Source organism: Anser anser (assembly GCF_964211835.1).
Source record: "Anser anser genome assembly, chromosome: 1".
Taxonomy (NCBI): domain Eukaryota; kingdom Metazoa; phylum Chordata; class Aves; order Anseriformes; family Anatidae; genus Anser; species Anser anser.
The window spans coordinates 153,720,065-153,740,409 of NC_139720.1; the positions used below are offsets into that span (position 1 = coordinate 153,720,065).

At 40.1% G+C, this 20,345-nt stretch overlaps 1 protein-coding gene across 5 annotated transcripts; it reads right to left on the bottom strand.

Moving 5' to 3' along the window:
- Positions 1-1,431: 1,431 nt before the first annotated feature.
- BIVM (basic, immunoglobulin-like variable motif containing) lies at positions 1,432-15,827 on the bottom strand. Of its 5 annotated transcripts, none has more exons than XM_083809183.1 (11): positions 15,687-15,827; positions 14,098-14,699; positions 12,522-12,648; positions 11,540-11,635; positions 11,339-11,443; positions 9,451-9,545; positions 7,995-8,127; positions 5,716-5,787; positions 4,782-4,865; positions 2,824-2,920; positions 1,432-1,911 (listed from the first exon to the last, which is right to left on the bottom strand). In XM_083809183.1, the coding sequence occupies exons 2-11, from the start codon at positions 14,585-14,587 to the stop codon at positions 1,621-1,623; spliced, it is 1,590 nt and encodes a 529-aa protein (XP_083665309.1). In that variant the 5' UTR covers positions 14,588-14,699; positions 15,687-15,827; the 3' UTR covers positions 1,432-1,620. The 5 variants fall into 5 exon arrangements, with proteins under 5 accessions (XP_083665309.1, XP_083665305.1, XP_083665307.1 ...); XM_083809179.1 differs by lacking the exon at positions 15,687-15,827 and adding an exon at positions 15,436-15,591; XM_083809181.1 differs by lacking the exon at positions 15,687-15,827 and adding an exon at positions 15,156-15,304.
- Positions 15,828-20,345: the final 4,518 nt, after the last annotated feature.

A 20,345-nucleotide genomic window follows, 5' to 3' on the forward strand; every position in this document is an offset into this window, starting at 1 on the left:
TCGTTTGCTGGCCCTCTAGAGGTGTCAAAGAATGACAGAATGTTAGGGATTGGAAGGGACCTTGGAAGATCACCTAGTCCAATCCCCCTGCCAGAGCAGGAACACCTAGATCAGGTCACACAGGAACACATCCAGGCAGGTTTCGAAAGTCTCCAGAGAAGGAGACTCCACAACCCCCCCGGGCAGCCTGTTCCAGTGCTCTGTCACCCTCACTGTAAAGAAGTTTTGTCTCATATTTAAGCAGAATCTCCTATGTTCCAGCTTGCACCCATTGCCCCTTATCCTCTCATTGGGTATCACTGAGAAGAGCCTGGCTCCATCCTCCTGACACTCACCCTTTACATATTTATAAATGTTAATAAGGTCACCCCTCAGTCTTCTCCAAGCTAGAGACCCAGCTCCCTCAGCCTTGCCTTGTAAGGGAGATGCTCCACTCCCTTAATCATCCTCGTGGCTCTGCACAGGGCTCTCTCAAGCAGTTCCCTGTCCTTCTTGAACTGAAAGGCCCAGAACTGGATGCAATATTCTAGATGTGGTCTCACCAGGGCAGAGTAGAGGGGGAGGAGAACCTCTCTCGACCTACTAACCACACCCCTCCCGATACACCCTAGGGTGCCATTGGCCTTCTCGGCCACAAGGGCACAGTGCTGGCTCACAGTCATCCCACTGTCCACCAGGACCCCCAGTATATCATAAGGACTGCCAGCAGTTTTCGGCACTTGCATTACCATCATACAAAATTAAAAGAGCAGCACAAAAACAAGTTTTAAGATTGAACAAGGAAAAGAACTGCCAAGAGAACCCTGTGTTCAGCCAGCTCGTTGGGCTAATGGGAAATGCAGCTTTATAAAACTGAATTTCCCAAGCTTGTGTTAAGCGAGTCAGTGCTCTCAAGCTCCCAGGATAAGAAATCAGCTACTGTACCCACAGAGCAAAAGCAGCAAAGAATGTCCCCCCATCCCCAAACCTTCCCTGCCACCAGTGATTCCCCTCAGCCTAAAACAGGCATCCAGAAAAGGGAAAAGGAACTGGGAACTACTTGACAGAATATGATTATCTGACTGACAGAACTCTAGTGGGAACTAGACTGAGAACATACATTCACTTTGTAAATCTGACAAGGTGTTTTTCCAACCTTCGTGATTTTTCTTTGCACTGCGTATGAGCAGCTTTAATAAAATGGACCGTTGAAAAGAAAGGCAATTATTTACTTTTATCCTCACACCATATGCAGAATAACCCTTTTTATGAAGTCATATTACATTTTCATGCTTTTGAGTATTAAGTATTTTCAATTAAGTCTGATTATTACATTGACTAATTTCAATCTGCTCTTTTGTCTTCACAGTTCAGGATATAGTACAATTATTTCAAAATAAGTGATTGGTTTTTGCTGTCATATTTGCTTTTGATTACAAAAGTACAACAATCTGTGCTTATATGTCAGTTTATGTATCAGATCTCATCCATTGCAACCATATAATCAGATTTATTCAATAATTATGAAGCTGTATCTTAAACAATAATTTTTATTCGTACATAACCTAGGACTAATAAATCCCTACCATATCTTGATTAAAACTAACTTTGATATATCAACTCTATTATCTAAAGTTAATTTTAATCATTTCCATCATAATCATTATAGCTCTGATACCCGCTGTTCCTCCTCTCATGAAGATTAGATTTTTTCCACGTAGATTCCTGATGGAAACCGGCACTGAAAGATCGACCCAGTCGTCCATGTTGTTTTTTAGAGATATTGTCTTCACTCTCAGATTTGGCGATACCTTGTCCTTGTGTTTGGGATTGTTTATCCTGTCTGACATTTCCAAACGGAAAATTCCAAGGACCAAATCTTTGCCAGTTAAGTCTCTGAAAGGCAATGATGCAATGAAGATTTCCTCCAACCTAATCGAAGTAAAAAGGTTATTCATTAAATGCACATAGGCACTTTTGTAACATAAGTAGATATTTGAAACAAAGATCCTTCCAGGTAACAGAATTCTTAAAACAGAAAAAAAAAAAAAATAAAAAACCCTACAACCACACCACCACCGTACCCACAAACTAAAAAACCTCTATTCAATCAATTTTGATCAATTTCTAGATTCAGCTACTGTCTCTCTCATCTTTTTAAGTTATCTATTTTATCTTTCATGGGCTAGTATAACCTATCTTCTGCTAGTCTTTTCACCCTCCAGCTATTTTCATGCAAATTATTTGTTCCAGTCCATTCTCATGTTGCTGACACGATCTTCCATAGTGTCTCCACATTTGAAATCATCTCTTCAGCCTCATAGACTGAAGATCTGGATTTCTCATAGACTTTTAATCTGGAAATTAGATACAACCCCCACCCACAATATATGGCCCTAGCTATTGGAAAGACAACTGTATGTATTATCAGTAAGTACAAAGAGCAGATGCCCATGGGTTCTAGGTTTGATGCAACCCTACTGTATTTTCTTTCCAGATTACGCACAGCTGGAAGGTTGTGCATCAAGAGGATGAGTCCATAATTTATCTGTAGAATACTGCTATACTTGCTGCAGCTATATTTTAAGCCGAGAAGGTTAAATATTGTGACCAAATATATGGTATACACAGACATCCTGGTTTACCCTAGCATATGTCAGGCTACTGCTGTATCATATCTTGTCCTGCAAGTAAATATAAATGACTGGTATTTGACTATCCACATTTGACTTGTCTTCTGCATTACTTATTTTTTTAGTAAAGTTATCTTACACTGCTTAAGTATGAATAGGTTTGCCAAACTCTACCATGAATTTTCCTCCCACCTTAATAAGTTTACCTTACCTTCTTTGTTTTTCGATGCTGCAATCCTCTCTCTAGGTGTCGAATATCTAGATATTCTGGATTTTGGGTATTTAGGTCAGTGACAATATCCGTCCACCTGCAGAATAAGATTATTACTACTTGGCTGACAATATGAAGCCTCACCACCACTAAGACACCTGTACACACGTGTAAATAGAGATCTGAACCTTTAAGTAGTCTTTAACAGTGATTTAAAGATAAACAACTGTATAAAGATATGTAAAAAAAGTCTCAGTATTGGAGATATCAAGCTAGATATAAAAGCTTCACTTTTAATCAAAGCATTTGGGTGATTATTGCTGCTCTTGGCAAACAGCTTCCAAAATGAGTAAGAGTATCGTGAGTCATTAGTTGCGTTGCTTACCAAATCATCAGTTTGTAAAAGAGAGAAGCAAAGCGTTTTAGGCAAGGAGAAACATTCCTTTTACTGTATTTAATCCTCTTGCTGTTTTATAGTGTTTCATTTGAACCCTTGTTTTGCTCATCCGCTAACTGTGTTCACCAGACAGCTCTCACTGTAACTCACTTTCCATTCTATTCAAGTCCCATTTGTAATAAACTACCCTGTTTACTCAGCTCTTCAAGCTTTCGTAGCTCCTTCTAGCCTGAAACAAATATCCCCACATTCTACACATCTTTAAGCCTGCACATCACCTTTCCAGTTCTTTCAATGTCTAATTACTTGTTTCTTTTTAACATAACCTTCCAAGTTCAGAAAATAGATTTTCACCCCAACCTTTTTGCCCTCGTACCTGAAACATAGAACTTTTGCTAGCTCTTGGTGGGACTAAGGCAGGAAGACAAATGTCTCTATGATCAAAAATAATATTACAGAGTTTGTATTCTATATTCAAAAAGCTTTTGCTGTGCCATCTGTAGCTCAAACACCACAGGACAAATGTCTGTTAGCAGGATGCATAGTATTCTGTTTTTTCAACACAGCAACCACATGCATAATATGTTTCTTATTTTGTTGCACTCAATCTCAGTAGTCCAAAATACGCAGGTATTTACTGCTGTGAATATAGTCACATCACCAAAGAAAATCAAGTTTTAGGTACTGGGATCGATCTGACTGACTATCAAACCATCAGATCAGCACTTTCAAAAATTTTTTCAACACAACTAGGAAAATAAAGAGGAAACAAAGAAAATTTTGTGTGGTTCTTCTCTTTCCAAACAGCTCTTTTCCCAATGTAGCAACAACAACAAAAAATCACTCCAGCGTTAACTTGTGTGCATAGCAAAGAATTTATTTGGTAAAACTGGAACTGGTTTCCTGAGAAATACAATTCTTTTGTACTGTTCCCTCCTTCCAGGAATTAAGCATTATGAACCAGCATGTCAAGTAAAGCTGAGAAAACTGTTCAACTCATTTATCATGACAAATATAACTAATCAATGAGACTTCCATATAGAACCCTCTAGCTCTGTAGCTCTGTACGTGTGTCTAATTTAGTCATCAACTTCTTAGGAAACAGAGTTCACCACGAACATAAGTGAACAATGCAGCAGATTACAGGCTGTACCTATGCCTACGCTAGGAGATGTTGAGATATCCAGTGCATTCCCAAAACGCAGTCTAGTACTTCATGAATTGCAGCATAAACTCATCCAAGGTTCGCATGGCCTATAAATCACAATTGGCATGATTGCAGGCACCCTGCGTGTCTTTTCGGCCTGACTAATACAAGCTCTGTCACACTCGAGAGAAACAGGCTTTGGCTTTCAGCAACCAACACACATCCTGCCACATGATCTACAACCGCAGAGCCAGCCTTAAGGTCAACAAGAAGTTTCTCATTAAAGCACCTGTTTCTCTTAAAACTACGTTATATTTGTTCTTTTGAACAAATAAGTCAGTCAGTAGCTCCAAGTAGATATATACAAACTGTTCTTAAAGAAAAAGCATTTAGAATTCTTACCAAGTAACATACCTTTTACAGTGTATCGTTGGATGTTTTCTGCTCGGCTCTCCAATTAAGATCCAATACTCTACTTCTTGCTGCAAGACACGACCTCTGTTCAATAGAGGACACAATCCTAGTAAGATTTATTGTGCATACTAAAGAAAAAATAGATTAACATTCTATACATACACATATTCATTTTTTAAGGATTTTCTAATTTATTTTTTTTCTCAGCCAAACTAAAACCAGCTCCTATAGCGTTTGCAATTGCCTACAGAGAAGCTTTCTGTTTCACAAAGCTTGAAAGCAAGATAGAAGTGCTATTGCTTATTGCTCGGGAGAAAGACAAATCTTCTTCAAAAACAGTGTTACTCAGTAAGACGGTCTAATATAATACTAAACATATGCAAAAAAAAAAAATCAAATAAGAGTTGTGGAAAGCCACATGAGGGTGGAACAAACTTCTTCCCCAGTTTTGACTTCTGCCAGAGCTATGGAAGAGCCCCTTCCACTCTTTTCAAACTACACCCCACTTAACAGCTATTACTAAAAGCCACAGGGTAACCTGTATGAAAATAACTGGTAACTTCAACCGCTTCCTCCTAAGCATCCAACACAGTAAAAAACAAACAAAATCCTCAACTGATACAGATTCAAGTTAATTAATTTCAGGAAACTTAAAGCCTGTAGTAGCTGGTTCAGGGAAAATTTGTGACAGACCTAAGGGCAGACTGATGAGATACACAGGCTTGTTCTGTGACTTCCTGTGTGTAATTATCCTGTGAAAAACTAATTTATTTTCAACCGTGACAAAACCTAAGAATTTTCTGCGGTAGTAATTAGACAGCATACATATGGCCTTACCGCTTGCAACAATTCGTTTACTTATTCTTATAATTCCCTGTAAAATAACAATGTATGCCATCATTCTACAAGACACGGGATAGATTAATTGACTTACCTAAAGTCACACTGGAAGTCTGTGGTTGAACTGGGAACTGAACCCAGGTCTCCCGAGTCCAAATCCAGCAACCTAAGATCATACAGGAAGTCTGTGGGTGACCTAAGAACTGTCTACTAAGCTCAGCTGAGCAGCCTATCTACCCATTTCTTTTTAACCTTAAATATTCTTAGTTTTATTTTCAAATAAAAGCTTTTTCTTATAACTAGAATGCAAAAACAGGTAAACAAGAACTGCTGCAGAATCTATCGACTGTGCTTCTGGAGTCTAAACATAATTATTCCCAGTAAGATATCAGAAGATACAAAGAGAACAGGATGCTTCCCTAGTTTGAACTCAAGCCTAAAAGAAGAGTGTAAAAGCTCCTTGAACTCATTTCTTCATGTTACATTTTTAGGAGAGAAAGCCTTTTGTTAGGGGAAAGAAAAAAAATCCAATACTGTCTTAAAAATAACATCACAAGTGACTGACAATACATTTCCACCATAGGTAAAGTATTCAAATCCTTGCTCTTGTTCATTTCTAACCAATATAAATTCAAACTAGATATATAAGGCATCTTAAGTTTCCACACATTGGACCACACTACTACTTTAACTGCACTTTCAATCTAGTATATATATGTATTTTTTTTTAAACTCCTTTTCTCTCCCAGTGCACATTCTTAGTAAGTGATGGAGTAAGCAAGTCATGAACCTTTTGGTAAACTTAAGCAGATTGATGTGTTGGATGTCTATTTGGGGCACATTTTCTTAACTCTTGTCACTCAAATGGCATGTCAATGAATGGAATTGTAATTAAAAAACCCACACCTTCTGTATTCTTTTGTTCATATACTAAAAGCTTAATTAACCCCTTGGTCACAGCCTCACACTGGGAACAAATGAGATTCATATGATTAAGCTTTATTGCCTCCACATAAATACCACTCTGAACTTTAGAAGCAGAGCTAGCATTCTTCATTCCTTGGTGTGACACTACAGCTTTCAACACAGCAAAACACACACTGCTTGGTAAGAAAAATGCAAGAATGAGACTCACCTTGCATCAGCAACTATTCTCTTCATTGCTTAGTACTCCATGCTATCAGTATCTGCTAATTTTGTCAGAGATTTTCTTATGCTTATTGATAATACTACTAAATATCGACCAACAGGTGAACCCTGAGAGTGCAACACAAACCTGCAGTACATACTGTGCTTGCAAGCACTTTGAGACAGGAAAAACAACTTAATTGAATATGATTCTGTGAATGATGCAAACCAAACTACACTCAGCATAGCAGCAAGTAAAATGCCTTACAAAACCTCAGATAAAATTTGCTAAGGCTGAAAATTTTCATAATCTTGAGGCAATTTGTGTTTGTTTTTGTTTTTTAAATCAAGGGTATCCCCTAAATTCAGTATGAATACCAATGATATTACCCTCATTTTAAACCTGTATTTAATTGAAATCTGTATCAACTATCCCATTATTTTATCCTGAGTAATGTCACCCTGACAAATCTGAAATTATTCAAGTTGTCATATTTTCATTCTAAAACAACTGGCAAATCAAGTTTCTCCTGGTCTTTCAAAAGTACTTCATCATTTCAAGAGTTGTTTAAAAAAGACAAACATCCTATGATAGTTCAGAGATCCCTTCAAGCTTCTACCCCTCCCTCTTTTCAAGATTCTTGGTAACAAATTATTCAATTAGTTACTTTCCTAAGCCTTAAATTCCAGTTTTAACATTCTATCATCTTTCTTAGTCAACACTGGAAAAAAAAAAAGTACATGATCACCATACTGCTGGCTGTACTACAAGATCCTGTTCTCCCCATCCACAAACACTTGTTTCTGCAGTTACAGATTTTATATTTACTTCACAATGGATTAATATCACTGCTAGGCTTTTTGCTTCTCATTTATAAAGAAAGTCACAAACACACTCACCTGCAGTCACCTTACTTTTTTTGGTATACGGGGTTGTATTTTTCAGGCTAGCTTTCTTCATTTGCCCTTCAGGTAGATAACTACCCTACTTACATACACATCTTTTAGCATCTTCTTAGTACCATTATGGTTTTCTGTTTAAGTTCTCTCAATCTAGCTTGCTCAGTTGTGTTTAGTTTTGTTAAGTCAATCCTTTCAAACTACAGTAGTGTTTTGCTATTTCAAACATAAATGCTTTTACAACATAACATGAAACGTTATTTTGGGGAAAAAAGTGGTATCAACTTGCAGGAATTTCTTTTTGTACATTTCTCCACTAAGATAAGCATAAGCATATCATCTTACCTATATGCTTTACTAGCCTTTACTGGGGTTGCTTCAAATCCAATTGGACAAAAATAATGGTTCTGGCAATGGTAGATGTAGGCCATTGATTCCTCTTTCAGTCCACGTGTTAGCTTTGCGAGGGCTCCCAAGGCTACAAAAGAAAGTTAATGTTACAGTCCACAGTGCTTTAATCCTGCACATCATATTTAGGAAAAAAAAAAAAGAGAGAGAGAGACTTATTTCCTAATATAAAATAGTTACACCTGTTTTTTTGTTGTTGGGTATTTTGTTCGTTAGTTTTCCAATTAGAGGATGTGATCTAACAGCACACACAAAATACAGTGTTCATTTAAAACTTGTAACCTAGTTTGTTTCCTGCCTGGTACAAAAAAAGTTAACATTTGCCCCATAGACTTTTCTAGAGAAATGGAATATACAGTATGCATTAGATGTAGATCAAAAACATTAAAAATTACTTTTTCTGCAAAAAAGAAGCAAAAGTATCTCAATTTAGGAAATAGACATTGCAACATAAAGCAATCCCACTGCTCTAGTCAGATGAAGTGAAGTCATGCAGCAATGACACTACCAAAACACCTGAAAGCTTTTCAAACACTTAGATATCATGAGCTTCTTAATAGTCCTAGGATCACCTCCCATATTTGAGGATACCATATTCTGTAACGTAACTACAGTGCTCAGTTTCAGGGAATGTGAGAAAAGACGCTGAAATGTGGTATCCCGCTTGAGAATTTCAAAAAATAGCTGAACATACAATTGATAAGTGAAGAACAGTTTGCTGGGATACCCATTTCAATAATCTGTCCCATAACTTTTCATCATGGTTTTATCCTTTTAAACTACCCTTCCAGTTAGAAGACAAGTAACCAGACTGAGCCAAAGGCTAATAAACTGTATATAAAACCGTAACTTCTCTTTAGATAGCTCACTTAAAAGTATGCATAAAAACGCAGCTTCAGCAGCAAGTTGAAAGTAATCACCTAACATTTAGAGTCAGATGTTAGCTAATGGCAGGTATAACAAATGAGTGCACTAACTTAAAAATATATTTTAGAAGTACAAAACATATAATAAAGGTATTACAATAATACTTTGGTGCTACATTCTGAATTTTTATAAAGAGATTTCCAAAATGTTGAAATAAAAATGTGCTGCTCCCCCAGTATTACAGTAAATACCTCTTCCAGGAAACCTGGATACCTTAAAATTCCATCTTTGTGATTGAAACCACACAGAATCAGAGAATGCATCTTATTTTTTAAACATTACAGATGAAAGTATTAGCAAAATAAGGGAGAAAGTAAAATTAGAAAAATCAGACAATTTGGAGTTATTTGATACCTTATCTGAAACTTGAAACAATACTAATTATTTGTCCTGTCAAATGCTGCACGTTGTGGGACTTTTTCACTTTATATACTGTAAGATGAATGCTTTAGGATTAGCTGCTTACCAGTTTCTCCAGCTGTCTTGTTCTTCCCATGAGGTTTATACAGAACATATGAGCATCCCTTGATATGGAAGTGATCATTTATTTGCCTAAACCATCTGAAACAATAAGCTTAAAGACTGTAGTAACCCAATAGTTATTAAATTCAATTTTCTTTTCTCACACTTCTCTCTGCTTAGCAGTTTAGAAAAGAAGCCTCAGTGTGCTACTAAGCACCTACCACACTAGCATACAAATTGCAGATGACCAGGGTACATAACGCAAACAGATCATTCTAAGAATGTAAATAAATATTCAAAACCTTTCCTTTCACTTTGCTTTTCCAGAGGTGATATAGAACCACAATAAACAGAGGGCTAGGTTTAGAAATGTTGGTCCTATTCTGTTCAGTTCAGGCACATCTAACTTTCAACTACTCAGCCTTTAAAAAGACACTCAAATTCTGAAGTGCCAAACTTCAGCCGTGATTTGTAAGGTATACAACAGAAATTTTCTAAGACATTAGAAGGCAGGAGACTTCAGTGGGACATTCTGCATCGGGTATCAATTTTACATTCCCAAAGCATCACGGAAGTCCAGTACCAGAACTCCTCACAGCAGAAAGTGACAGCAGGTCTGCCAAGAGGATTTTGTCTCAGATATTTACTTCAGAGCATTACAAGATTCAAATTTACCTCCCCCAAGGTAGTATACCTCAATCATAAAACTATGTTAGGATGGGTTTGTCTCTCAGCCCTCCTGTTTTACAGTCTGCCAAATGCTTAAAGCGGTTTGAACAGCAAGAAAAACAAACAGATAAACAAAGGTAACTTTTCTGCAGCACGTAGGGCACTCACTGGGGAACAGGAGGAAGGATGCCAGGTTTTACTTTTTGCTGTACAGACTGTTGCCATAAAGAGACAGAATATTCTGTCAGCTTGTTCTATAACGGCTGACGTACTCCTAAGAGATGCAAAATCTGGATCTGAGTCTTCTAAGGCACGGAAGAAGTTTTCATGACAGTCTACAATGATCTAGACAGTATGCTACTATTTAAGAACAGACTGCTCCCACATTTTCAAATCCAGTGCCCACATTCTGTGCCAAAACATATATATTGCATTCAAAAAATACTAACTAGATCAAACGTGATTCACAAGGCTTGTAAGAAACAGCAAAATTTTTGAATCTCATAAACGGGTAATGCATCAAAGCCTTTTTAAGATGTTCAAACCTCGAGGCCCTGTTTAATTCTAAAAGTTTTTATGAGTTTAGTAAAACAAAGAATGGACAAAGATTTTAGACCTAACTCCTCAAGATCAGGAAGCAACAGAGCAGAAAGGAAAGAATTTGAAAGTTCAAGCCTTCTGTGACTCCAGCCCCATCTTCACCTACGCACCTCATCCTGAATAGCTCCTTTGTGCAAAGGTGCAATGAACTCATTATTTCATTTTTTTTTTTTTTTTTTTTACATAAAGCTACTAATGTATCAAGAGTCATTTCAGGCTATCTTAATGACATTAACATGCATTTAACAATGACAGGAAAATAAGGGTAAAGAACAGAATGAGGGTAAAGAACAGATTTCCTAACCAGGAGATGGATTCATTCGTACAACCATTAATCAAACTGAAACAAAAAATTTAATACAATTTCACGTTCTCATGATCTAACAACACCTGCACCATACATAATGGCTAGTGTAAAAACCCTTTGAAAAGTTGTTGGACACCGTCAGAGCACCCAGATATGCTCTGTTATTTTAAAACTTAAGATGACTAGTTGTTTTTAGTTTTTTTTTTTTTAAATAAATGAATTACTACCGTGTCTTTAGAGATTGTATGATCTAGTTTTTATCATGACAGTTTTGCATCTATTAACTATTTGGCTGCATCAAAAGAATCAAGCATACCTCATTAAAGTTGTGTTTCCAGTGAATGGACCAAACCTAATGTCTTCAAATGGGGGTTGAAAACCCAGTATGTGTAAAGCTTCTTCTTGAGTAATAGGTGGCAAACTGAAAAAAAAAAAAAAAAAAGAAATTGTTTAATAAAGAAATTAACACCACATTTCAAACTCTTTAGAGGCAAAAGGGTATGTAAGTGTGACTTACCTGCCAGCTCCCAGCGTACTATATAAGAAATTCCAGCAAGATACTAGTGAAGAAATTCCACAAGAAGTCTTATACTGAGGTCGGCTAATACAATACCTAAAACAACAAAAACAACAAACACATCAGTAAGAATTCTTGATTTGGTTACTTGAGCAACCTGAACTTCTTTTCTTTGTGTCATGCCCCTGAAGTGCCAAGCTCTACTACAAGTTTTCACTCTTATTGTATAAAAGAATGTATACTTCAACAACAACAACAAAAAAAAGGAGCAAACATACTAATACATTTCTTTATGCTTGTCAGATATCACTACTCACTATCATACAAACAGGTCAAATTTCTAACAGCATCATAGGGGTTCTGTAAAAATGATCCTGTAGGAAAAACGGTTCTATGCTAATACAACATAGTTTGATCCTGTCTCTTCTAACATACGAACTTTCAGTAAACTGCATTTGTGACAATCTAACAAAGAATGCTGTCTGGGCTGCAGATTCTCCAGTCTAACTTCCTTATGTCATAGACATACAATAAGAACCAGAGGAGTTCATTGAACTGAGTGAACTATGCTCATATGATATACATTCACAGAACTGACGGGTTCTGATCTAGTATTTCCAACTGAAAAGAAAAATCAGGAGCAATATACATCAGCTCTACACTTAATTTTTGCAAGACCATGCTAGTGAACTTGCAACTTTTTTTAAACACTGAACCCTCACATTTTTTTTCCATACTGAAAGAAGTTCTTTAAAAACAAAAATGTTCTTAGAATTTCAGCTGATGGGAGGGAAGATCTCATTCTTTCTCTTACTTTAGAAAGTACAAGATTTAGTGTGCATATGTTTAACAAACCCATACAGTAGTTGTATTGTATTGTACGATTAAGATGTAACTAAGGAGTCTTAAATAAAATAACCAGCAGTGGTGTCTACCCATAAATTTTATGGGGATAACCTGAAATGCATTTCATAAATACTACCATCTCCGGAGGTCCAACACTTTCCTCTCCTTCACATCCTCAAGAGCAGAGCGCTGAGGACACTCCCTGTATTGTTTGCTTTTTTTTTCCACAGATTTTTTCTTTGTCCCTTGTTTCTTCATATTGCCTGCAAAGCAGATTTCAGAAACAAATGAATGCCTTGTTTACCTTTTATATCTTTCTCCATAAATATTTTTAGTAATAGCATGCACCTCAAATAACAGATGACGGCTGTGTTAGTGCTCGCAAACTGGGACTAAATATTAATTGAAGGATAAAATAACCAATCAAGATTTTCAACAGGTCTGTAAAATCCCAAAGCACCCGTTAGGTACATAAACAACATCATGTTTTTCTGAAAAGAATTAATGATGATCTCCTCAACTGTTCAGAGAAAGCAGTCAATCTGAAAACTTCCTGATGAGTTTTATCAGCTGTCCCAGAAACACATTCTTTGAAGATCCTAAAAGGCTGAAAATATGCTGCCAGACTAGAGACCAACATGAACCTCCCATCACAGAACATTAAATGCACAGAAAAACATAATTGAACATTTGCTTTTCAAAGCTAAGCTGTGTAATCAGCTACTTTCTGACAAAAACTTATACATCAATTCAGCAAGAGTAACACACCCCTAAGGTCTTCTCATTTTTAAGCCACTGAGGCAATGGAAAAACAAAAAGAATTGGACCATGTGTTAGAGTGTTTGTCCAATTTTGAAGCCATCATATCCAAATAAAATATAACACATATATTTTAGAAAAGCTGACCATCCTGTAAGATGTTATCATTCCTTCTTATATTTAAGGACACTGCCCATACACATGAAAAAAACAATGGCAATTTTCCAAACTCCTATTTAAGTTTTGCTAAACTGGTCTCACAATAAGAGATATAAAACTGCAATTTGACTAGCTAGCCAACACGTTAAGAAAAAAAAAAAGCTACAGACAGCTGTAGATAAGTAAAGAATTACAAAACAAAACCATGCGTGTATGTGAGCGCAATTCACAGCAGCAATCTGAGAAAGCACATAGGAGGCAGCAAAGCCAGCTGTAATGAAATGGGCCTCCTAACACTGTAAACATACAGCAAATGAATATATACAACTTCATTACAGAAACCAACTGCTCTTCTAGATAACTAATGATTTCACTTGTTATCATGAATAAAGCACACCTTTATTTTCAAAACACATCTATGAAGTACCCTCAAACACTTCTGCAAGTGACAGAACTGTACTTAACAGGTAGAAATAATCACTGCATAATGCATCGGGTTCTACTACAGAAAAGTTTTTAAAAGCCACCAAAAACAAAACCCACACAGTAAAGTACAAAACAACCCACATAGTAAAGTACAAGCCAGTCTTGTTTTAGAGCCACTTATCCCGGCAGCTACATTTTGCTTTCACTCCTCCTACCTCACTCTCCCCTTTGCTGATGAGGAAGTTGTTTGAAATGATGTGCAGGCTCTCCTACAGCACTCAAGCAACATGAGCGCTGACCTTCCCTCTCCAAAAGCAAGCTCTGAAATAAGCTTTCTCTAACACAACATCCAATGTTCACCACCTCACCTGCTTTGTTCTTATGGTTTGTGGTCATGCTGTTGAACTCTGACTTGTCAATTTCCCATGCCAGCGGAAGCTTTCCAAGACTGCCAGACAAGTCTTCCAAGTTAGCATCTTCACCGTAGATTATGTCTGAAGCACCAGTTTGAACGCCCAGCAAGCTAGGTGTGTTATTTCCAACATTTAAGGCAGCACTGCTCGACAGGCAGGCACTAACTGAAGCACTTGGGCTTTTACAAATAGATGTTACTCTGTTTAAAAAAGCATAGTCTGAGCAAATGGTATAAAATTTCTCTCGTGTATGAGTCACTGGACATCCCCATGGGTAATGCCCATCTCCCCTAGACACCAGCGACGCAGTGGAGGTATCTGACATGCAGTATGGCTTTACAGGATCATGAAGAGAAGCTTCCGGGGATTCTTTTCCATGTTTCTTTCCAGTGTTTCCATTGTTTCCAGACCCATTCTCCTTTTCCTCTTCTGAAATGTTAGGCATTGAATTGTACTGAAAGAGTATTGTACAGCCAGGAATATTTTGGTTTATGTTGTGATTACCACACAGTTTGCACCATTGCCTCCATTGCCACAGCAAGCTATTGATGAGGTACCTGAAAGGAAACGATTAGTTAGTACAGGCATCTTAGTCAACCTAAAAATACACACAAAGCTTATTTCTGAGCTCACATCCTAATACACTGAAAGACCTTTCAAAACATATCAAAACACACACATAAGCGTCTCTAGAATTCTACAAACGGCACTTTTTATTATTTCTGAAGTGCCAACCACCATAGTGATACTGCGATGGAAACATCATGAGTAAACACCCTCATAAACCTGCACAGGAGCTCAACACGGATTGTAACAGCTTCCTACGCTTATGTAATTGTAGCTGATTATTCCTGCCCCCTTAAGGTCACAATACCTTGCGTAGATAAAGCATAAAATAATTTATACAAATTAACAGACCGCTAAATCGCTTAATTTTGAAGCAGCCTGCACACTTCTGCTGCAGGCGAAGTTCAAGCTGACAGAAAATGGCAGTAACTCTTATCTCTGCTCACTGTAAATCCACAGTGTTACATTCAGTCTGTTTCACCGCTTTCCTTAAGAGGCGGTCGGGGGTTCCTTCATATTTTTGCGTGCCTCTTATTCTACAAAATGGGTGGGGGAAAAAAAGAGAGAGGGAGGGAGGGAGAGAGAGAGGGAGGGAGCAGCGCCCGGCAGCACCCCCGGGGTCCGGCCGGCCACCCTCCACTAAGGCACTAAGGCCCCTCACAGGCGGCGGGGGGGGAGGGGGGGGTTAAGGGCTCCGCTCCGCCGCCCCCGTCCCCTGCCCGTTACCTGCCCGCGCTGCGCGGCGCCTCCCCGCGGCGGCGGAGCGGGAACGAGCGCGCGCCGGAAACGGACGCGGCGCGCGATGGCGGGCGGAGGGAGGGGGGCGCCTCGCTTCTCTGCTGCTCCTCGGTGTCTCCCCCCCGCTGCTCCCTCATGGTCTCGTCCGGCGGGCCGGGCCTTGCGGGGGGATGTGGGGGAAGGCGGGAGGGAAAGGCAACGGGGAACCGGCGGGGGGGGGGGGAGAAGGGTGGCGGTACCTGCATGGTGGCTGCGTGTGTGGAGAGGCGGGGCTGTGTGGGAAGGGAGCGGGCTCGTAAACCAGGCGCGGGGAGCCGGGCTTCCCTGGGTGCCTGTGGGGCCGCAGGGAGAGCAGCGCAGCGCAAGCGTAGCGACGGTGCTTCAGGAAAACTGTACGAGGAGACACAAGATTATTTCAGAAAAGAGCATCTAGAGGCGCAGGAAATGTTTTCTGCCTCATCCTTGCAGTTATATTTTCAACATCAGCAAATAACGGTGACTGAAGACATGAGTGGGGTGCTTTGGGCACTGCCACAATTATTTAAAATCTATATTAAAATAATCCGATTTGTAACATTAAATAATCATTTATATGGCTCACTGTAGTTATTCTAGAATTCAAAAAAAAAAAAAAGGTCAAAAACTTAAAATGTCCTGCTGACAGAAGATTCAGCACCAGTACAGCATAGTGCCCTCAAACCCCTGCCCTCAAACGCATGCTCTAATCCGAGCAAGTTTCTGTGAACAGTGCTTCAAACAATGGAAAGAAAAATTAAATCTCTTTAAATCTCTCCTCAAATGCCGGAGTTGGTTGGTAGTTTTCAGTGACTAGCTTGAGCAAAGCGGCAAAGGTCCTTTAGTGCTTGTTGGCAGGGCCAAGTTTGCCATGGCGTGGATATAAATACGACGAGCCCTATATCAAGTTCAGGATTTTATGTGGCTTCCTCCTAACGCACCCTTCCTCTCGGATGGAGCACAGAACCCCTCCTGTCTTTGCCAGCTGGAAGTCTGTTGAGCCTTAGTCGGCCAACAGCCTTTGAAGTAATTAAACAATTCTGCCTCCAAAGCATTTTTCGCTGAGCCAAATTACAAGCATTAGGATAGCAACAATGTTGGCTTTGCCAGCCAGAACTAAAATTAGGTTGCGTGATTTATTTTACAGCTTGTTTGGGTGCTGACAAACAGTGCCAAATTTGTACACAGACTCCCCGAGCTGTATTTATGTGGGGGAAGAAAAACTGGAGGAGAAAGACAGGAGGGTAGAAGTGTGTCACCTTTATTTCATCGCTGCTGCATTTTCCTTCATATGTCGGTGCCCCCCTACCAGGAAGAGCTAGTACACACATGGATTTCTACAGCTATGAAGTTTATTTTTAAACAGAAACATCTTTAAAGTTCTATTAAAGGAGACTAGCTTGTTTCAAACAGCAAAGCATAAGCTGAGAAGGAGTGTGATTTCACTCTGTAAAATACATCCAGAAAGTAAAGATGGGGGAGAGAGAGGAGCTAAAGGATCACAGATATAAAATATGGCCTGCATAAATTTTTAGATTGGAAATTGGAAGTCTTCTAACTTCCATACTAGTGAAATGCAGTCCTGAAAAATCATGCCAATAAGAACAGCAGGAGGAAAAAAATACATTTTAAAAAGTTGGAACTTGACAATTTTTTAAGGCATTTTGTGATGAGGTTGCTCATTGGAAAAGATTAAATTTATGGACAGATTTGGCCCTTGCTCAGCCTGCGATTTTCTGAAAGCAATTGATTTATTGTGTGCTTTTTATAAATACATTTGCAGTATTTCAAAATGCAAAGTCTCTTCAAAATTCAAGATTCCTTGATAATGATGTTCAATGTTTCTGTATTGTTTGCCTTAACAAGAGAAAAACAATAAAGAGGAAAAATGGAAGTATCTCGTGGAATTGAAGTTCTCCCACAAAGAAGCTTTGAGAAGGTTTCCATAGCTATATGACAAAGAATAGCTATATGACATATATATCATAGCTATATGACAAAGAAAAGCATTTGGATCACCCGGGGAACTATAGGCCTGTCAGTTTGACCTCAGTGCCAGGGAAGCTCATGGAGCAGATTATCTTGAGGGTCATCACGCGGCACTTGCAGGGCAAGCAGGCGATCAGGCCCAGTCAGCATGGGTTTATGAAAGGCAGGTCCTGCTTGACGAACCTGATCTCCTTCTATGACCCAGTGACGTGCTTGGTGGATGAGGGAAAGGCTGTGGATGTGGTTTACCTTGACCTCAGTAAGGCTTTTGACACAGTTCCCCACAACATTCTCCTCAAGAAACTGGCTGCTCGGGGCTTGGACTGGCGTACGCTTCGCTGGGTTAGAAACTGGCTGGATAGCCGGGCCCAGAGAGTTGTGGTGAATGGAGTCAAATCTGGTTGGAGGCCGGTCACTAGTGGTGTCCCCCAGGGCTCGGTACTGGGGCCGGTCCTCTTTAATATCTTTATCGATGATCTGGATGAGGGCGTCCAGTGCACCCTCAGTAAGTTTGCAGATGACACCAAGCTAAGTGCGTGTGTCGATCTGCTCGAGGGCAGGAATGCTCTGCAGGAGGATCTGGATAGGCTGGAGCGATGGGCTGAGGTCAACTGTATGAAGTTCAACAAGGCCAAGTGCCAGGTCCTGCACCTGGGCTGCAACAACCCCAAGCAGAGCTACAGGCTGGGAGATGAGTGGCTGGAAAGCTGCCTGGCCGAGAGGGACCTGGGAGTATTGGTTGATAGTCGGCTGAATATGAGCCAGCAGTGTGCCCAGGTGGCCAAGAAGGCCAACAGCATCCTGGCCTGCATAAGAAGCAGTGTGGCCAGTAGGGCTAGGGAAGTGATTGTGCCCCTGTACTCGGCTCTGGTGAGGCCACACCTCGAGTACTGTGTTCAGTTTTGGGCCCCTCGCTACAGGAAGGACATGGACGTGCTCGAGCGAGTCCAGAGAAGGGCGACCAAGCTGGTGAGGGGTCTGGAGAACAAGTCTTACGAGGAGCGGCTGAGGGAGCTGGGCTTGTTCAGCCTGGAGAAGAGGAGGCTCAGGGGCGACCTTATCGCTCTCTACAGTTACCTTAAAGGAGGCTGTAGAGAGGTGGGGGTTGGTCTGTTCTCCTACGTGCCTGGTGACAGGACGAGGGGGAATGGGCGAAAGTTGCGACAGGGGAGTTTTAGGTTGGATGTTAGGAAGTACTTCTTTACCGAAAGGGTTATTAAGCATTGGAATGGGCTGCCCAGGGAGGTGGTGGAGTCACCATCCCTGGAGGTCTTTAAAAGACGTTTAGATGTAGAGCTTAGCGATATGGTTTAGTGGAGTACTTAGTGTTAGGTCGGAGGTTGGACTCGATGATCTTGAGGTCTCTTCCAACCTAGAAATCTGTGATACTGTGACTGTGGATATGTGTACATACACATCTAAGAACAGCGTCAGTGTCTGACGCTCCTTCTGCCTTTGCTCTTCTGTGTGACAGGAGTTGCACTGCTTTCAGTCTGGTAATAGCCATGATCAGTTTCAAGAAACTGAAGGTTCCTTTTAAACCTCTGTCCCTCAAGCCTCATTTCAAGTCTTTAAAAAAAAAAAAAATCTGTGATTGATAGGCTAAATACTCTGGTATTTTCCATGCTGTCTTCCTAATTTGGAAATCCAGATGTTCAATGTTTCTTAAGAAATTTTCATAAGAAAACTCCTGATGCTATCAGATGAGGGGAATATGTCAAGTCCTCTCCATTTAGCTCTTAGGAAACCTGTGGATCCAGGTCCTAGGAGGATGTAATCAGCAGCCAGGTAAGCAGTACACACTACACCCACAATGCTGATGAAACCCAAGCAGTTGTGCAGGAGCCACCGGGATCTCATTTGTTCCAGACACACCTGCTGCATTGCCTGTGCCTCATTACTGCGTTATGAAGCACAGGGCAGCTGCCGAGGACTTTCCCTAGCACGGCTGTCCTTGTCCACGCTGGACGTACATAGGTCCCATGCCTGGACGTTTGGTGCCTCACCAGCACTCGCAGCTCTGCAGTGCCATCCCACCAACGCACATCTTGTGTAGTGCACCAGCTCGTCCACCCAGAGTATTTTCTATTTCTTCGCTGAAGTTCGGGGTCTTCAGTGGTCTTTGAACTTCCTTGAAGCCAATCCTGAAGGTTTCTGGTGCAAGAGGGGCTCTGGGATTTGCACAGAGCTGCAAAAACAACTCTTCAATCTGGACTTCTTTCCACCTCCACTGTGTGTTATATCCCCATTCAGAAAAGGTGATTCGCTCTAGTTTTCACGATTTCATCCCACTTTTAAAAAACAAACAACAACAACAAAACAGATTTATATATATATATAATCATTCAGAAAAGCAGAACTTTATAGCAAAAAGCAAACATTGTCAAAAAAAATATCTAGAAACACATAGATGCATAATTGCCATTTGTCCAACTTAAATTACCTTGTCTTGCTTGTTTCTTGATAACCTAGAAATTCCAGAGTTTCTGGAGTGAACACTGAAATATGGAAACACTGGATGGTTAGTAGGAGCAAAGCATAGTAGCAGCATATTTATGGTGTGAGCTGCTTCAGTAAACCTCGTGTCTTTTAACCCTTTTTATCTGCTCACTAGGTCTGGGGACTTGGACTGTTTTATGGGTGAAGACCCGAATGTACAGAAGGGGGGACTGATTGTATAGTGGGCACGGAGCCTCCCTCAGGATCGCGGCGATGAAGGTGGCATCCCAAATGGCGACGCTTCTGGAGAAATTCAGGACCATGACCTCAGTCACAGGACTTTGTGTGGGGAGGATTTTACACACTTATTTTCCTGACCATAAACTCATTTCTCACACCGCTGTTACACAGACGGCGCCAAGCACTGAGGGGACTTCGACTCGTGACATGGCTGC